The following is a 19,018-nucleotide window of genomic DNA, read 5'->3' on the forward strand; positions in this document are numbered from 1 at the left end:
CACTGCCCTGTGGGTGCTTTAGGGCTTGGTCATATTTCTGTATCTCCAGCACCCACTGGCTCTGCTCCATGCCTGGGCAGGACAGCAGCAGGGATGAAAGGGGTAGCTCAGTGCAGGGCATGTGCTGAAGGACCCTGCAGTTGGCTCTCTAGGGTCTTTGATAATTGTGAAGCCTCTTCCTGGGCTTCCCTGTGGCAGAGCGTCTACCAGATCGCACCCTGATGGCTTGTTTCTTGTCTGCACCCCCTACCCAGACTGTGCGTTACTTGAAGGTAAGGGTCATGCTTAACGAATCCATGAATTTCCAAGGCTTAGCCCAGATTGTCTGTAAAATAAATATTTGCCAAATGAATGAATGAATAAATATGGAGGACACTGACCTCAGAGGATGGCCAGCTCTAAAAATGATTAGGTTCTGGAAGGATATAAACACAAGTCAGATGGCAGGCCCATTATTTGTCTGGACATATGGGGAGTTCGGAGCATATGTAGAATCTCTGAGGTTGGTGGTAGCGCATCTGCTTTCCCCGAACCATTCCTCAGTGTCCCTATTCTAGGCACAGTCATTGGCTGGAAGGACCCTGAGGTCACCACATATTCAACTTTAATTGCCCTGAGCCTGGAGTGTCCTAGGCCACAGCAGTGTGGAGGGAGCATGTGATACAGGAACACTCAGAGCTGAGTCTCTAGTGGGCTTAGTTGTACCTCTGTGTGGTCTCTTGCCCCCAAGGCTGCTCCTTAGAACTTTGAAGATAGTGACCATGTCCCACCAATCAGTCCTCTGATTGGTGGGACAAGCCCTCCTCCCTGGGCCCTTTCCAGTTCAGGACCAGCTTCAGGTTCCTAAGACGTCACGTAAGTCATTACTATGGACAGCGTGTTTGTGTCCCTCTGACAAATTCTTATGCTGAAGCCCTGATTCCCCAGTGATGCTATTTGGAGGTGGGGCCTTTGGGAGGTAATTAAGTCTAGATGATGTCATGAGGGGAGAGTCCCCATGATGGGATTAGTGCCCTTAGCAGAGGAATTGACCAGAGCCTGCAATCTGTCTGCCGTGTGATGGTACAGCAAGAAGGCTGCCATCTGGAAACCAGGGAGAGGGCCTTTACCAGACACTGAATCCACTGGCACCTTGATCTTGGACTTGCCAGCCTCCGGAACTGTGAGAAATAAATGCTTGTTGCTGAAGCCACCCACTTTATGGTATTTTCTTATAGCAGCTCAAACTGAACAGGACAGCCATCATTTGTCTTGGAGGGAAAATCTCGCTTTTCAGTACTTTAAACTCAGCCTGTTTGCAGAGTGTCCGAACGTGTGTAATGAATGTGCAGAGCTGGGGCATAAAACTAAAGGGCGGGTGGTGGACGGGCACCCTGGTGGCTGCTGATACTTTAGGTGGATATGTTTCTAAAGTGTGTAAGTATTCTGGGTGCCCTCTGATGAAGGTGGGCATTTGGGGAGGTGGATATGTTTCTAAAGTATGTAAGTATTCTGGGTGCCCTCTGATGAAGGTGGGCATTTGGGGAGGGCGTGCTGAGGGCTGTGCATATTTAGACATTTATTACTCAGTCACATCACGTGGGCAGCCCTCTGAAGCAGCTCCCCATCATCTCTGGGCATCACACAGTATTCTCTTCCATCTAGGGAACGACATGTGGTGCAGTGGGATGAGCATGGGTTTTAGACTCAGACCAGTTATATCAACTCTCTGAACCTCGGTCTCTTCATCTGCCTCCATCTGGACAATAACAGCACCCACATAAAACTAGAGAGAATACATATATGAAATTTTATGATGAAAGAGGTGAACATATAGGGAGTGGCTAGCACCTAGTAGGCCCTCAACAAGCATTATTCCTTTCTCTCCCCATCTAACCTGATGAATCTACACAGCTTATCTGCTTCTATTTGGAGCCCTAACTGCCCAGGCTCCGGGAATGGCCGAAGGCCCAAGAAGCTTCTCGGGAAGCATGTGTTAGCTGCCTGACATTTACAGCGCCCTCACTGTTCCTGATACCTCTTGCTCTCTGCCTAGTTCCTAAAAGGTGGTTTACCTTAAACGTGGGCTTTGACATATTTTTGCACCTCCTTCCTACCCTGGCTTGCAGCACAATAGCTACATGCCATCTCTGCCCCAGCATGACCCTCTCCTCTTTCCCACATGCCCGACACCTTTATGGGGAGGGGAAGGGGGCTGACAGTTTCAGAAGGGGCCAGTCCTTGGCCCCTAATGAGGCCTTTTTCCAGGGCACCAGGGTGTGTACAGGAGGTAGCGGGACCTGGCACTTGCTTTTGGGAGAGTTTCCAAGTATCAGGGGAGGTGAGCAGATGCACGGAAAAGCCAAACACAAGCATAAATGGAAAAATAAACGTTCCAGAGAAACAAACAGTCATCTGCACCAGAAAGTGCTGCGGCTAATTCGGGCATCTACGACTTCTGTCCTCCCCATCAGAAGAGGTCTCGTTAAGGGCAGGGGCTGTGTCTTGTCCATCAGTCTGGGGCTCCCGAGGCAGAGAGGTAGGTCTGCTCCATCATGCGGGGCTCCCAAGGGCAGGGTCATGACTCTTGGTGCAGAATGGGGTCCTCTGGGATCAGGGCTGTCCCTTCCACATCCAGCTCAGGGGACCCTGAGGTCAGGGGCTGTGTCCCCCTGTCACACAATGAATTAGAGCCCAGGACTGTTCATCTCCTTCTCAGCAGGGAATGTTCCTGGTAAGTTATTCAATTTACACCTCCAGTGCGTATGGCGACTGGGAGCATCTCCCGGGTGGGCATTCCCGTGATACCTCCAGCCTGAGGTTCTGCTGTGGGCTGGTGGTAATTAGAGGTGATTATAATTGCTATGTGTTATGAATACATACAAAACAGAAGACAAATGTAATAACGAAAATATTGTGAGGCGCCATGAACAAACAGTAATTGGAATAGTAAGTTAAAGAATGAGTTTATGTAATGAGATCAATGAGGCAGAACTTAGGGCGTGTGTGTATCTGTGGTCCTGGATAATCCCATTCAGGAAAAATTCCCCTCAGAGCCACTTAGCTGAAGACATTTCTCCAGAGCAGAAAGGACCTGCTAGCAGCCACATCGAAACTGAACCTACACAGTGGGAGTTACATGTGTGTCTGAATGTGTGTCCAGGTCAGGGTGGGTGGATGCTCTGGGGGATGGTTGCAGGAAAAAGGATAAACTTTGAGATTAGTTAATTGATCAAAAATGGAATTCCGCATCTATTTGTCTTAATGTTTCCCCTCTGAGATCGTAAAGGGTTATTGGTTGTTGGTCATGTCATCGATAAATAATGATAGAAAGGTTATTGGCAAAATGATAATAATATGGCAGCCCGTTGGTGTATGTAAATTACGTCATCTAATCTGGAATAAAGTCTGTGAATCGGATATTGTTATCTCTGTTTTATAAGCGAGGAAGCTGGAGTTGCTGGGGTCTGGTGGCTTGCCCAAGATCTAACAGCTGGTAAGTGGCAGAGCAGAGACTCACCCTTGGGCCCAGGTGACCCCACAGCCTGAGCCCAGCCCATCTTGCCATCCTATTTACGACTGTCCTCTGCAGAGCCCCAGGGCTCCGTGCGGTTGTCTTGGGCAAGGCTGACCTCAAGGGCTCTCAAGATGCAGGCACCTGTTTCAGTCAGTGCAGTGCTGCTTTGATCTGTTTGGTATATTGGGGTTTTCTGTAATATTTAGCACTAGCGGATAGCAGTGAGCACGGAAGGTACTCCACTGATCCAGCCTGTGTTCCATCTAGCCCCATGGTGTGAGCATCGAGCAAGCAGAGCCGTGAACCTTATAAATGAGGGACAGCCAGCAACTGTCCCCAGTCCTTGGGATATCACCCCACTTCTCTCTACCCTCTGGGCCTGAAGCTCTGAAAAGTCTGCTCTAGCATGCTGGCAAGGAGGCCGGCAGGACCTTGGGTCACAGGGCTCCTGGTCCCAACTCCATCAGCTGCCTCTTTAACCTCACCACCCACTGCTCTCCCCCTTGCTCGCTCCAGACTGGCCTCCAAGCTATTGCTCAAACACCGAGCATCCTCGAGGCTTGGGGCCTTGGTACTCTGCTCCCTCTTCTCCCATGAATTAGCTCCTTGAATCCCTTCAGATCTCTACTAAAATGTCAGCTCATCAGAGAAGTCTTTCCTGACTACTTGTTATAAAAACCTCCAGCACTTTCTAAGCTGACCATCTTTCTCTGTAACCCTCAACACTGCCCGACACACTACACATCCATGCGTTTACGGCCCATCTCCCCCCACCAGAATGTGAGACCAGGAGTGGAGAGACCTTCTCTGTATTGTCCACCTTTGTATTCTCAGCGTCCAGAAGCATGCCTGACCTGCAATGGGTGCTCCATAAATGAACCCAACTCCTGCTTCTCTCTCTCTTCCCCAGCGGAATGGAGGAAGTCTTTCTAGAGATTCTCAAAAGCTATCGGACCCTCACTGGACAAGAAAAATCAGCCCTCTCCTCAACCAGATGGGGATTCTCCATGGGCAAAGGTCATACCTCCTTCCTATAGGCGCACCCACACACCCCACCCAGATTTCTCCACAAGAGGCATCAATTAGCCATGGGAATGTGTGCTAAGGGTGGGAGGTAACAGCATAGAAATTGATTTCATCCGAGTGGACCTACTGTGGACCCGCTTTGTAAAGGTCAGTTGAGGCTACAGAACAGCTCATGAAGCAGGCATTGCCATCTCTCCTGTACCGATAAGGAGGTTGGCGTGGAAGGAGGCTAGGCCACCCACCCAAGGTAACCGTGTGCTAAGACAGTCCTTAAACCCAGTCCTGTCGGCCTCTTGGCCCAGGTGCGTTCCACCACCTCCCAGCAATTGACTAAAGTCCGGCCAACCCCATTAGTGAAGCAAAATGAAAGCACGTGACCACCTACCAACACACCTTGGCAGAGGCGAGCTCCACAGGCGCCGTCTGCCCCCCAGGCACGTGATGCGGGCCGTGCCCTCCAGACGGTACCCGGGGAAGCAGGAGAAGGTCAAGGTGTCGCCTACACCAAACTGCAAGCCCTTCCGGATGCTGTAGGCTGGGACCTCAGGCTCCTCACAGGGCTCCAAGTCATACTCTGGAAAGGCAGCAGGAGAGCTGGGGTCACACACAGAGGATGGGAACACACAGACAAAGACACCACGGAGAAGAGGACGAGAGAGGAAGACAGAGGTACACGATACACACCGATGCACGAAAAGTAAGGAGAGAAGGAGAGAGAGCCCGAGAGGGACAGAGACAGGCGAGAACAGGCAGGTGTGTTCTGGGTGGTCGGAGTGCCTCCAGACCACAAGCAATGGGAGAGAGCACCGCCTTCCTGGAAACATGCTTCCCAGGAGTACTTCTGAGGCTGACCCTTCCCTCCTCTGTCCCTTCATCTCCACATGAACCCCAGCCTCAGGCTTGTGGACTCCCCTGTCTCTTTCTCCCCGGGCACCAAGCCAGATCAGTTCAATCAGCCTGGTTCTAGAGGTTCACAATGCATGACCCAGCCTAGGGCAACTTACATTGGGAAAAAGAATCCAAGTGCTTCAGCCGAAGCTGTGTCTTGGTAACACTGGCACTTGAGGCAGATGGCATCTATGCACCAGGGACCTGCCTCTAGTGACTTTTATACCTCTAGTGATGATATAGAAGTACCTTTTCCCTCATCCCCAAGGGCATCTCCCTTCTGGGACACAGTACCCCGGGGGGCTCTGTGTGGTGGGGAGAAAGAGGCTGGATGAGGCAGACTGGCTGGATATGTCCCATCAGCCAGGACATGGCAGGTGGCATCTGCTGGAGGGACACTGAGGCTGAGCTCAGCCATGTCCCATTTCCTAGAGGTCAGATATCTCTCAGCCATCCTGGGGAAATCCATCTGCTGTCTCTGCTCCTGGCTGGTGGTGGGAGGGGGTGGTCTGGGAGCAATAGTCTGAGAGCAGCAGGAGGACTTGGTACTAGAGGAGTGAAGGGTCCTCTTTTCTCCCTGAATGCACATTAAAGAGCTTTCTTTTCAGGATTCCTAAACACAAAGATAAATATCTATCGCTACTCAATTAGCATTGGTGAAGTAGCCCCCACATGAGACCAAAACACTCCAAAATGTAAATTTCAGTCTCCCTTCTTTTTCTTTTCGATTTTTTTTTTTTTAGAAATTGCTGTGGTTGTGAAGTGGTGGAAGTGGAATCAGAAGAAGAATCTGGAATTACTAGGGCAGGATGGGACTCCTGAGATCCTCTAGTTCAATGAGTTGGGTTGGTCATGTTCAGAGTGAAGCCTAAATACCTTCACAGAAGGAGATTCCCCAACAGACCTGCTAATTCCTTCCAAGCCCGCTCTAAGGAAGTTCGCCCTTGTGTCTAACCCAATTACTTCTGCTGCAGCAGTGAGGTCCCTCTCCCAGAGGCTGGGGAGGGGACCGACAGCCATCTGCTGGGAAGACCAGAGGCCGGCAGCAGGGTGCGGGGGTGGGAGGGACAGAGTGCTCAGCCATCACTTACCCCGAGGGACCCTCACATGCTTTACCTGAGAAGGTGATGTTGAAGCCTTCGTAGGACATGGAGAAGTCGGAAATGAAGCGGACCTGGGCAGTGAAGTTGCCATAGAGTCCAGCGCTGATGGGCGCTGGCAACCGGGAACCGGTCAGCTGCCTCAGGGGCTGAGTGAAGCTGCCATTCTCCGTGATGACGAGGTAGTCGTGGCTGCTCTCCAGGTGGAAGGTGTGGAAAGTGAAGAACACACCTGCCAGGGGACCAGAGGGTCAGGGTGATGACAGTGAGAGGCCTGAAGGGGCTCAGCTGCACGATGGGGTCTGCACAAACGTCTCCCGCTTGCAAGCGTCTATCGGTGTGCAGAACCTCAAGCTTGAGCATGATCAACACACACCAGCCAACCTGAATGAAGGAAGCCAGGTGAACCGCACACGCCCCTGCCCTGAGGTCCAGCCAGGGAGAAGGACGCTGCTCTCTGGTTGTCCCAATTTGAAAGGGAGATTTATGGCTAGGTCATTCATTCAGTCAACAAGTATTTGTACATTTATTGGGTACTTCCTATGGGCCAGGATCCAGGGCTGCGTGGGTGCAAGGGGATATAGCTACAGTACAGAGTGACAAATGCTGGAACCAATGTAGATCAGACTGCGCTGGGGGGCAGAAGGGAAAGAGGGGAGGGTAGGATGCCCTCACTAAAGAGTGAGCATTTGATTGAGGTCTTAAAAGGAGGCTTAGGAATTAACCGGGTAAGAGGGGAAAGGGCACCCCAGGCAGGGTACTGGAGACAGAGCTGCTGTGGACTCCAGGGCTCTGAGAGCGGCATGGTGCGGCTGGACACACTAAGCAGGAAACATCTGGAAGAGGGGCTGGAAATGTAGGCTGGGGCTGGACTGGATGTTTTTCTGGAGGCATTGAGAAGCCATCCTATCCAGGGTGTATCCAATTTCAGGTTAGCAAGATGTTGGTGGCTGTGAGGAGGACGAAGTGGAGGGAGAGAGAACAGTTAGAAGGATGTCAGCCATGCACTGCGGGAAAGTGGATGGGGGCTGGCAGAGGGGGTGAGAGCAGGAAAGGGACATGAGACTCAGGAGGTGAAATGGACAGGGAACAGAGGCAACAGATGCAAAGGAGGAGTTAAGCGATGACGCGGAAGATTTTTTGAAAAACATCTTTATTGGAGTATAATTGCTTTACAATGTGTGTTAGTTTCTGCTTTATAACAAAGTGAATCAGCTATACATATACATATATCCCCATACCCCCTCCCTCCTGCGTCTCCCTCTCACCCACCCTACCCCACCCCTCTACGTGGTCACAAAGCACCAAGCTGATCTCCCTGTGCTATGTGGCTGCTTCCCACTAGCTATCTATTTTACGTTTGGTAATGTGTATATGTCCAAACCACTCTCATGTCATCCCAGCTTACCCTTCCCCCTCCCCATGTCCTCAAGTCCATTCGCTATGTCTGCATCTTTATTCCTGTCCTTCCCCTAGGTTCTTCAGAACCTTTTTTTTTTTTTAGATTCCATATATATGTGTTAGCATATGGTATTTATTTTTCTCTTTCTGACTTACTTCACTCTGTATGACAGAGTCTTAGGTCCATCCACCTCACTACAAATAACTGAATTCGTTTCGTTTTATGGCTGAGTAATATTCCATTGTATATATGTGCCACGTCTTCTTTATCCATTCATCTGTCGATGGACACTTAGGTTGCTTCCATGTCCTGGCTATTGTAAACAGAGCTGCAATGAACATTGTGGTACATGACTCTTCTTGAATTATGGTTTTCTAAGGGGATATGCCCAGTAGTGGGATTGCTGGGTCATATGGTACTTCTATTTTTAGTTTTTTAAGGAACCTCCACACTGTTCTCCATAGTGGGTGTATCAACTTACATTCCCACCAAGAGTGCAGGAGGGTTCCCCTTTCTCCACACCCTCTCCAGCATTTATTGTTTGTAGATTTTTTGATGATGGCCATTCTGACTGGTGTGAGGTGATACCTCATTGTAGTTTTGATTTGCATTTCTCTAATGATTAGTGATGTTGAGCATTCTTACATGTGTTTGTTGGCAAGCTGTATATCTTCCTTGGAGAAATATCTCTTTAGGTCTTCTGCCCATTTGTAAATTGGGTTGTTTGTTTTTTTGATATTGAGCTGCATGAGTTGCTTGTAAATTTTGGAGATTGATCCTTTGTCAGTTGCTTCATTTGCAAATATGTTCTCCCATTCTGAGGGTTGTCTTTTTGTCTTGTTTATGGTTTCCTTTGCTGTGCAAAAGCTTTGAAGTTTCATTAGGTCCCATTTGTTTATTTTTGTTTTTATTTCCATTTCTCTGGGAGGTGGGTCAAAAAGGATCTTGCTGGGATTTATGTCATAGAGTGTTCTGCCTATGTTTTCCTCTAAGAGTTTGATAGTGTCTGGCCTTACATTTAGGTCTTTAATCCATTTTGAGTTTATTTCTGTGTATGGTGTTAGGGAGTGTTCTAATTTCATTCTTTTACATGTAGTCCAGTTTTCCCAGCACCACTTATTGAAGAGGCTGTCTTTTCTCCATTGTATATTCTTGCCTCCTTTATCAAAAATAAGGTGACCATATGTGCGTGGGTTTATCTCTGGGCTTTCTATCCTCTTCCATTGATTGATCTATATTTCTGTTTTTGTGCCAGTACCATACTGTCTTGATTACTGTAGCTTTGTAGTATAGTCTGAAGTCAGGGAGCCTGATTCCTCCAGCTCCGTTTTTCTTTCTCAAGATTGCTTTGGCTATTTGGGGTCTTTGCTGTTTCCATACAAATTGTGAAATTTTTTTTTCTAGTTCTGTGAAAAATGCCAGTGGTAGTTTGATAGGGATTGCGTTGAATCTGTAGATTGTTTGGGGTAGCATAGTCATTTTCACAATGTTGATTCTTCCAATCCAAGAACATAGTATAACTCTCCATCTGTTTGTATCATCTCTAATTTCTTTCATCAGTGTCTTAGAGCTTTCTGCATACAGGTCTTTTGTCTTCTTAGGTAGGTTTACTCCTAGCTATTTTATTCTTTTTGTTGCAGTGGTAAATGACAGTGTTTCCTTAATTTCTCTTTCAGATTTTTCATCATTAGCGTATAGGAATGCCAGAGATTTCTGTGCATTAATTTTGTATCCTGCTACTTTGCCAAATTCATTGATTAGCTCTAGGAGCTTTCTGGTAGCATCTTTAGGATTCGCTATGTATATTATCATGTCATCTGCAAACAGTGACAGCTTTACTTCTTCTTTTCCGATTTGGATTCCTTTTATTTCTTTTTCTTCTCTGATTGCTGTGGCTAGAGCTTCCAAAACTATGCTGAATAATAGTGGTGAGAGTGGGCAACCTTGTCTTGTTCCTGATCTTAGTGGAAATGGTTTCAGTTTTTCACCATTGAGAATGAGGTTTGCTGTGGGTTTGTCACATATGGCCTTTATTATGTTGAGGTAAGTTCCCTCTATGCCTACTATCTGGAGGGTTTTTATCATAAATTGGTGTTGAATTTTGTCAAAAGCTTTTTCTGCATCTATTGAGATGATCATATGGTTTTTCTTCTTCAGTGTGCTAATATGGTTTATCACATTGATTGCTTTGCGTATAATGAAAAATCCTTGCATTCCTGGGATAAACCCCACTTGTTCATGGTGTATGACCCTTTTAATGTGGTGTTGGATTCTGTTTGCTAGTATTTTGTTGAGGATTTTTGCAACTATGTTCATCAGTGATGTTGGCCTGTAGTTTCCTTTCTTTGTGACATCTTTGTCTGGTTTTGGTATCAGGGCGATGGTGGCCTCATAGAATGAGTTTGGGAGTGTTCCTTCTTCTGCTGTATTTTCAAAGAGTTTGAGAAGGATAGGTGTTAGATCTTCTCTAAATGTTTGATAGAATTCGCCTGTGAAGCCAACTGGTCCTGGGCTTTTGTTTGCTTGAAGATTTTTAATCACAGTCTCAATTTCAGTGCTTGTGATTGGTCTGTTCATATTTTCTATTTCTTCCTGGTTCAGTCTCAGAAGCTTGTGCTTTTCTAAGAATTTGTCCATTTCTTCCAGGTTGTTCATTTTATTGGCATATAGTTTCTTGTAGTAATCTCTCATGATCTTTTGTATTTCTGCAGTGTCAGTTGTTACTTCTCCTTTTTCTTTTCTAATTCTATTGATTTGAGTCTTCTCCCTTTTTTTCTTGATGAGTCTGGCTAATGGTTTGTCTTCTCAAAGAACCAGCTTTAGTTTTATTGATCTTGGCTATTGTTTCCTTCATTTATTTTTCATTGCTTTTTTTTTTAAGGTAACACGTGTTTATTGCAAAAAAGCTTTAGAAGTAGAGAAATGTGTAAAGAGAAACATTTTTTTAACATCTTTATTGGAGTATAATTGCTTTACAATGGTGTGTTAGTTTCTGCTTTATAACAAAGTAAATCAGTTGTACATATACATATGTTCTCATGTCTCTTCCCTCTTGCATCTCCCTACCTCCCACCTACCTTATCCCACCCCTCTAGGTGGTCACAAACCATGTAGCTGATCTCCCTGTGCTACGCGGCTTCTTCCCACTAGCTATCTATTTCACGTTTGGTGGTGTATATATGTCCATGCCATTCTCTCACTTTGTCACAGCTTACCCTCACCCCACCCCATATCCTCAAGTCCATGCTCTAGTAAGTATGTTTCTTTATTCCCATCTTACCCCTAGGTACTTCATGACCTTTTTTTTTTTTCTTCTTAGATTCCATATATATGTGTTCGCATACAGTATTTGTTTTTCTCTTTCTGACTTACTTCACTCTGTTTGATAGACTCTAGGTCCATTCACCTCACTACAAATATCTCAATTTCGTTTCCTTTTATGGCTGAGTAATATTCCATTGTATATATGTGCCACATCTTCTTTATCCATTCATCTGTTGATGGACACTTAGGTTGCTTCCATGTTCTGGCTATTTTAAAAAGTGCTGCAATGAACATTGGGATACATGACTCTTTTTGAATTATGGTTTTCTCAGGGTATATGCCCAGTAGTGGGATTGCTGGGTCGTATGGTACTTCTATTTTTAGTTTTTTAAGGAGCCTCCATACTGTTCTCCATAGTGGCTGTATCAATTTACATTCCCACCAACAGTGCAAGAGTGTTCCCTTTTCTCCACACCCTCTCCAGCATTTATTGTTTCTAGATGTTTTGATGATGGCCATTCTGACCGGTGTGAGATGATATCTCATTGTAGATTTGATTTGCATTTCTCTAATGGTTAATGATGTTGAGCATTCTTTCATGTGTTTGTTGGCAATCTGTATATCATCTTTGGAGAAATGTCTATTTAGGTCTTTGGCCCATTTTTGGATTGGGTTTTTTTTTTGTTGTTATTGAGTTGCATGAGCTGCTTGTAAATTTTGGAGATTAATCCTTTGTCAGTTGCTTCATTTGTAAATATTTTCTCCCATTCTGAGGGTTGTCTTTTTGTCTTGTTTATGGTTTCCTTTGCTGTGCAAAAGCTTTGAAGTTTCATTAGGTCCCATTTGTTTATTTTTATTTCCATTTCTCTAGGAGGTGGGTCAAAAAGGTTCTCGCTGTGATTTATGTCATAGAGTGTTCTGCCTATGTTTTCCTCTAAGAGTTTGATAGTGTCTGGCCTTACATTTAGGTCTTTAATCCATTTTGAGTTTATTTCTCTGTATGATCTATCCTGGAGAATGTTCCATGAGCACTTGAGAAGAAAGTGTATTCTGTTGTTTTTGGATGGAATGTCCTATAAATATCAATTAAGTCCACCTTGTTTAATGTATCATTTAAACCTTGTGTTTCCTTATTTATTTTCATTTTGGATGATCTGTCCATTGGTGAAAGTGGGGTGTTAAAGTCCCCTACTATGATTGTGTTACTGTCAATTTCCCCTTTTATGGCTGTTAGCATTTGCCTTATGTATTGAGGTGCTCCTATGTTGGGCGTATAAATATTTACAATTGTTATATCTTCTTGGATTGATCCCTTGATCATTATGTAGTGTCCTTCTTTGCCTCTTGTAAGAATCTTTATTTTAGAGTCAATTTTGTCTGATATGAGAATTGCTACTCAAGCTTTCTTTTGATTTCCCTTTGCATGGAATATCTTTTTCCATCCCCTCACTTTCAGTCTGTATGTGTCCCTAGGTCTAAAGTGGGTCTCTTGTAGACAGCATATATACAGGCCTTGTTTTTGTATCCATTCAGCCAGTCTATGTCTTTTGGTGGGAGCATGTAATCCATTTACATTTAACATAATTATCGATATGTATGTTCCTATTATCATTTTCTTAACTGTTTTGAGTTTGTTATTGTAGGTCTTTTCCTTCTCTTGTGTGTCCTGCCTAGAGAAGTTCCTTTAGCATTTGTTGTAAAGCTGGTTTTGTGGTGCTGAATTGTCTTAGCTTTTGCTTGTCTGTAAAGGTTTTAGTTTCTCTGTCAAATCTGAATGAGATCCTTGCTGGGTACAGTAATCTTTGTTGTAGGTTTTTCCCTTTCATCACTTTAAATATGTCCTACCAGTCCCTTCCGGCTTGCAGAGTTTCTGCTGAAAGATCAGCTGTTAACCTTATGGGGATTCCCTTGTATGTTATTTGTTTCTTTTCCCTTACTGCTTTTAATATTTTTTCTTTGTACTTAATTTTTGATAGTTTGGTTAATACGTGTCTTGGCACATTTCTCCTTGGATTTATCCTGTATGGGAGTCTCTGTGCTTCCTAGACTTGATTGACTATTTCCTTTCCCATATTAGGGAAGTTTTCAACTATAATCTCTTCAAATATTTTCTCAGTCCCTTCTTTTTTCTCTTCTTCTTCTGGGATCCCTAAAATTAGAATGTTGGTGCATTTAATGTTGTTCCAGAGGTCTCCAAGACTGTCCTCAATTCTTTTCATTGTTTTTTCTTTATTCTGCTCTGCAGTAGCTATTTCCACTATTTTATCTTCCAGGTTACTTATCTGATCTTCTGCCTCAGTTATTCTGCTATTGATTCATTTTAGAGCATTTTTAAGTTCATTTATTGTGTTGTTCATCATTGTTTGTTTTGTCTTTAATTCTTCAAGGTCCTTGTTAAACGTTTCCTGTATTTTCTCCATTCTATTTCTAAGAATATGGATCATCTGTACTATTATTACTCTGAATTGTTTTTCAGGTTGACTGCCTATTTTCTCTTCATTTGTTTGGTCTGGTGGGTTTTTACCTTGCTCCTTCATCTGCTGTGTGTTTCTCTGTCTTCTCATTTTGCTTATCTTACTGTGTTTGGGGTCTCCTTTTTGCAGGCTGCAGGTTCGTAGTTCCTGTTGTTTTTGGTGTCTGCCCCCAGTGGTTAAGGTTGGTTCAGTGGGTTGTGTAGGTTTCCTCCTAGAGGGGGCTAGTGCCTCTGTTCTGGTGGATGAGGCTGGATCTTGTCTTTCTGGTGGGCAGGTCCACGTCTGGTGGTGTGTTTTGTGGTGTCTGTGACCTTATTATGATTTTACGTAGCCTCTCTGCTAACAGGTGGGGTTGTGTTCCTGTCTTGCTAGTTGTTTGGCATAGGGTGTCCAGCACTCTAGCTTGCTGATTGTTGAATGGAGCTGGGTCTTAGTGTTGAAATGGAGATCTCCCGGAGAGCTTTCGCTGTTTGATATTACGTGGAGCCAGGAGGTCTCTGGTGGACCAATGTCCTAAACTCAGCTCTCCCATCTCAGAGGCACAGGTCTGACACCTGGCCGGAGCACCAAGACCCTGTCAGCCACACAGCCAGGTACGTGGGCAGTTTCTTGTCTTTTGGGAAGCCTGAGGTCTTCTGCCAGTGTTCAGTAGGTGTTCTGTAGGAGTTGTTCCATATGTAGATGTATTTCTGATGTATTTGTGGGGCAGAAGGTGATCTCCAAGTCTTACTCCTCTGCCGTCTTGAAGGTCTCCCCAGATGACGGGGAAGATCTTGACCTGAAGGACAGTGATGTCTTTTGTGACCTGGGGTCGGACGCATAGGAAGAAGAGGAGTAGGTGGTAGAAGGGTAATGGCCTTGGCTTTGAACACCCTGCATGTTTGGCATTCAAGCAGCATGAGCTAGTGGGAACTGGAAGTACAGACTTAGAGTTCAGGACCAAGGTCAGACTACAGCAGTAGATCTGGGACACCTGCTACCTGAATCCACAAGCATGAAGAGGACCAGAGCAGGGAAGGGTGGCCATCAGAGGAGGGGCAGATTGGAAGCCTGGGGTAGGAGGGGCATCAAACAGAAGACAGGGAGGAGGGGGATTGGTGGGGGAGGGGACAGGCAGCCATCCCATCTGAGATGGGAAAAAGGGAGGGGACCTCCACTGAGGGGGAGGGGCTAAGAGCACTCACTAAAGACAATAACATTCAGCACTAAGTATGTGTGTCACTGTCCTGAGATGCTCTTTAGTTGGCCCCTATCAATCAGAAGGGAAGATACGGAAACATTTACAAGTTCTACAAGTTCCAGCTAGTAGGTGGGAGAGCTGAGATCTGAACTGAGACAATCTGGTGGCGGAGGCTGTGCAATAAACCACCCCATGAGGCATCTTCTCTCACTATGGAAAGAGAGCCCGTGGTAGGAGGGGCCAGGTGGCCGCAGGGTTCAGGGTTAAGTTATGGAGCAGCAGGATCTTAACACCCTTGGCAACTCCTGAACTTGTCCAGATGGCAGTTGTGCTTGTGTGGGCAGATGTGTAATGCACGTCCACCCACGGGCGAGTGTGCCCATGGGAATACATGCCATGGATGTACCAGGGCAGGAACTCGGGTAGGCGAGGAATGCTGCACCCAAGTGCTGTTCAAAGTCCACGGACCTCAGCATCTGGGGCATTGTCTGGAAGCTTGTTGGAAATGCAGAATCTTGGCCTCCACCACAGACCTCCTGAATCAGGATCTGCATGCTAACGAGATCCCCCAAGAGACCTGTAGGCACATACAAGTGTGAGGAATACTCCTCTACTTACTGACACGTTTTTGATAAACGATGGTTAGAGCCAAGGTCTTAATGCTTAAGCATTTTAGATGTTTTCGGTTTTTTTGCCTCTCTGTTGATAGAAACTGGCGATCTGGAGTATTTGGGATTCTACAGGTGGGGGTTGGGGGAACAGAACCCAGTAGACGTGGGACCAGGGAAGCAGCTTGTGAATGCCCTGTGCCCGGGCAGCTGACATGCATCCATTTATCTATTTACTCAAAGACATAGACCCTGAGCGCCTACTAAGTGCCAGGCCTGTGCTAAGCACCGAGAAAGATCTCCCAGTCTAGAGGAGGAGACAGGCACGTCAGCAGTGAGAATACAGAGTGGGGACACAGAGCGAGAGTGGGCAACTACGCCTCCGGGGTTGGGAAGGCTTCACAGGGGTCACAGTCTGTGACACAAGGGGTGCAAGCATGCTTGGAACCCCACGGGTATGTATGCCCGTACATATCCTGTACTGCCCACACATAAACACGTGTGCAACTGAGAAAACTGTTCTCAGTCCGCAGAGCTTGGGAAGAGGCTTGGTGGAATAGATGTCTTTCCCTCCTCGCTGGAACACAGGGCTGGGTGGAGGATGAGTCAGACACAGTAACAGGCGGAAACGAAGGTGAATTAAGCACTGTGCCTTTACTCTGTTTTTCCAGCATGCAAAGACAGCCCCTCCAAAGGAGTAAACATTTGGCAGGGATTCTAAGGGTGAGTAAACAACCGAGGTGAAACTCCCGGGTTTCCCAGCTATGCTGATTGCTTGGGGCTCTTCTGGCCATTGTGTGAAAATGAAGACATTGTCACAGAAATAGAGAGGCCCCGTGTTGGAGCTTGAATCCAGATTTGGTGTGACAGATGTACACACAAGCGAAGACTCCACTGGAGTGAACCATGCAGAGTCGTGCAAAGCACTACTGGAGCAGAGAGAGCAGGGCCATGGGAAAGGAGGGGATTTGGAGGGAGGCAGACCTGGGTCAAAAGCCCGTCTACCAGCGAAAGTGTCTGGGCCAAAGCTGCTCTGCGCCTTTAGGTGACATTTAATCCTTGGGGAGAGGAACACCTGGGGCAGCACATGCAAAGCCCACGGCACAGTGCCTGGCACACAGTAGGCGTTCTTAGTACACAGTTCATCTAACTCCCAGACGGCCTTGTGGGTTAAAAGATGTCAGGCCTGGGGTCTTAGCAAAGGCATGTTATCTGGACTCCTGAAATGGCTGCTCCCTTGGGCTGGGCATGTGGTAAGTTGAACAATTCTGAATTTCACAGAGTTTTCAGTTTTCCCAGCTGGACTTCTACCTGGTAGGGAGCAATCGGAGTCAGCAGCCTCCATCGGTCTGTTAACCCGAGATACTGTTACAAGCAGAGCCTGAGGGGTGCCCTCTGGAGAAGGGTGTGAGTTCACTTTAATTCAATTCGTATAGATATTTCTGGAGTTTCTTATGTGCCAGGCATGAAGCCAGCAGCTGAGGAAACTGCAGGAAGCAAGGCAGACATTTCTCTGAGAGAGCTTGGAGTTGGTCCGGGGGACAGATGACGAGGATGCCAAGTTCCATACAGTGGGGAGAAGTCTGGGATTGGGAAGGTACAGGGTCACACAGGAGCCTGTGGAGGGGGGCCCCACCCAGACCCAGCGCTGGGGGCAGGGGGACGGGAAGGTTCGGTAGAGGAAGTGAATTCAGAAGGATGAGCAGCTGGCCAGGCAAGGGGAATGGTGGAGACGATGCGGGGACAGGAACTGCTCCAGGAGAAGAAAATTGTCCCATTGTGCAAAGCTCTAGAGGACAACGAAAGCCTAAGAAGTTCTAGGAACTGAAAGAAGTTCAGTGCAACTAGAACTTAGTGCTTAGAGGGCTCAGAAGGAGGCTGAGAAAGGTAATAAGCCAGGGCTATAAGGCCATGCTAGCTAGTTTACTATTTGGGGCTCAATGCTTAGGGTCTGGTGAAGCCTTTCAATGGTTCTAAGGAAGAAGTGACCTGGTTATACATCAGTGACCTCTTGATTCTCTGCCTGGACCACCTCTCATCCTGGCTAATTCCTGTTCATCCTTGAAGACTGGCCTAAGTCTCAACTCCCCACCTGTGTCTGCTCTATCCCAGAATTGACCATAGTACATTGAGAGGTCTCTTTAGGCTGGATCTCTACCACTTGACTACAAGGCAGGCAGCGCCAGAGGGTCTGTTCCCCTGTGTTTGCCTAGCACCTACAGCAAGCAAGTATCAAATAAGCATTTGTTAAAAATTTGTTGAACTGCATTGACTTCTAAGGAAAGACACAGGTAGAAAGGCAAAGAGGAACATACACCCCTATAATTACAGACGTCAGATGCAGAGAGAATCATGACTATGGGGGGTCGTTACTCTAGGAGTCACAGGGGGCTGCCTTTCTTTCCCTCTTGATGCCACAGAGTAGCTTCTGGCTCTGGCAATGGTCAACTCTGGACCAGGCTTGGTGGAAACAGCTCTGCAGGATGAACAAGGACGCTGCCTCCGTCCCTCCTCTCCTCGGGAACAATACTGTGGGAAAAAGGGGCCAGCCCCGCATTGCCCTGACTGCCGGAGAGTCCTGTCTTGCCCAAGGCTGTCCTAATCCCAGCTAAATACCAGGCCAATTAAATGCAACAGTGACAGTGCTTAAATACATGAGGTGGGATTATAAGTGACTTTTCTTTCAAATTTTCTTTTTTTATACAAATAGTATACTTTACATAGAATACATATTTAGTGCTCAAAATTAGGAAAAAGTCAAAAGATGAAAATAAGATATTAACCTTTGGGGGCACAGCTCTTCAGACTGTTTTCTATGCACATATCCTTGCTTAATTTTTTAATAAATTAATTAAACTAATTAATTTATTTTTGGCTGTGTTGGGTCTTCGTGGCTGCACGCTGGCTTTCTCTAGTTGTGGCAAGTGGGTGCTACTCTTTGTTGCGGTGTGTGGGCTTCTCATTGCGGTGGCTTCTCTTGTTGCTGAGCATGGGCTCTAGGCACGTGGGCTTCAGTAGTTGTGGCATACGGGCTCAGTCGTTGTGGCTTGTGGGATCTAGAGCACAGGCTCAGTAGTTGTAGCGCACGGGCTTAGTTGCTCCACGGCATGTGGGATCTTCCTGGACCAGGGCTTGAACCTGTGTCCCCTGCTCTGGCAGGCGGATTCTTAACCACTGCGCCACCAGGGAAGCCCTCCTTGCTTAATTTTTATAAACTGAATATATTACTTTGGCAAACTTCTTTTTTAGTCAACAGTGTATTGCAACCATCTGTGTAGGGCTTTAAATATTCTTTCACATTACTCCTTTCAGTAGCTGCATGGTAATATTGAATATTTCGTTATTTGGCTATACCATACGTTTAGTTAACATTTCCTGATCGATGGACATTGGAATACTTACTAGTTTTTCAATTAATAAAGTGTTTTAGGGGACAACCTTGTAGCTAAATCTTGATGTACAGTTTATTTATTTTCTTCAGATAAATTCCAAGAAGTAGAACTGCTGGGTCCAGAGGCACGTATATTCTTTTTTTTTTAAATTTATTTATTTATTTTCGGCTGTGTTGGGTCTTCGTTGC

General features: G+C 46.2%; 1 protein-coding gene across 1 annotated transcript in view; it reads right to left on the minus strand.

The window, feature by feature from the left end:
- The window catches only part of CSMD2 (CUB and Sushi multiple domains 2), a 661,952-nt gene that overhangs the window by 210,720 nt on the left and 432,214 nt on the right, over positions 1 to 19,018 (minus strand). The window contains exons 20-21 of the mRNA XM_032640663.1: positions 6,527 to 6,742; positions 4,908 to 5,096 (exon numbers count right to left, since the gene is read on the minus strand). Coding sequence (XP_032496554.1) covers positions 4,908 to 5,096; positions 6,527 to 6,742 — 405 coding nt within the window. The remainder of the gene's footprint in view (positions 1 to 4,907; positions 5,097 to 6,526; positions 6,743 to 19,018) is intronic.

Source organism: Phocoena sinus, chromosome 1, assembly GCF_008692025.1.
Source record: "Phocoena sinus isolate mPhoSin1 chromosome 1, mPhoSin1.pri, whole genome shotgun sequence".
In the NCBI taxonomy this organism is placed as follows: domain Eukaryota; kingdom Metazoa; phylum Chordata; class Mammalia; order Artiodactyla; family Phocoenidae; genus Phocoena; species Phocoena sinus.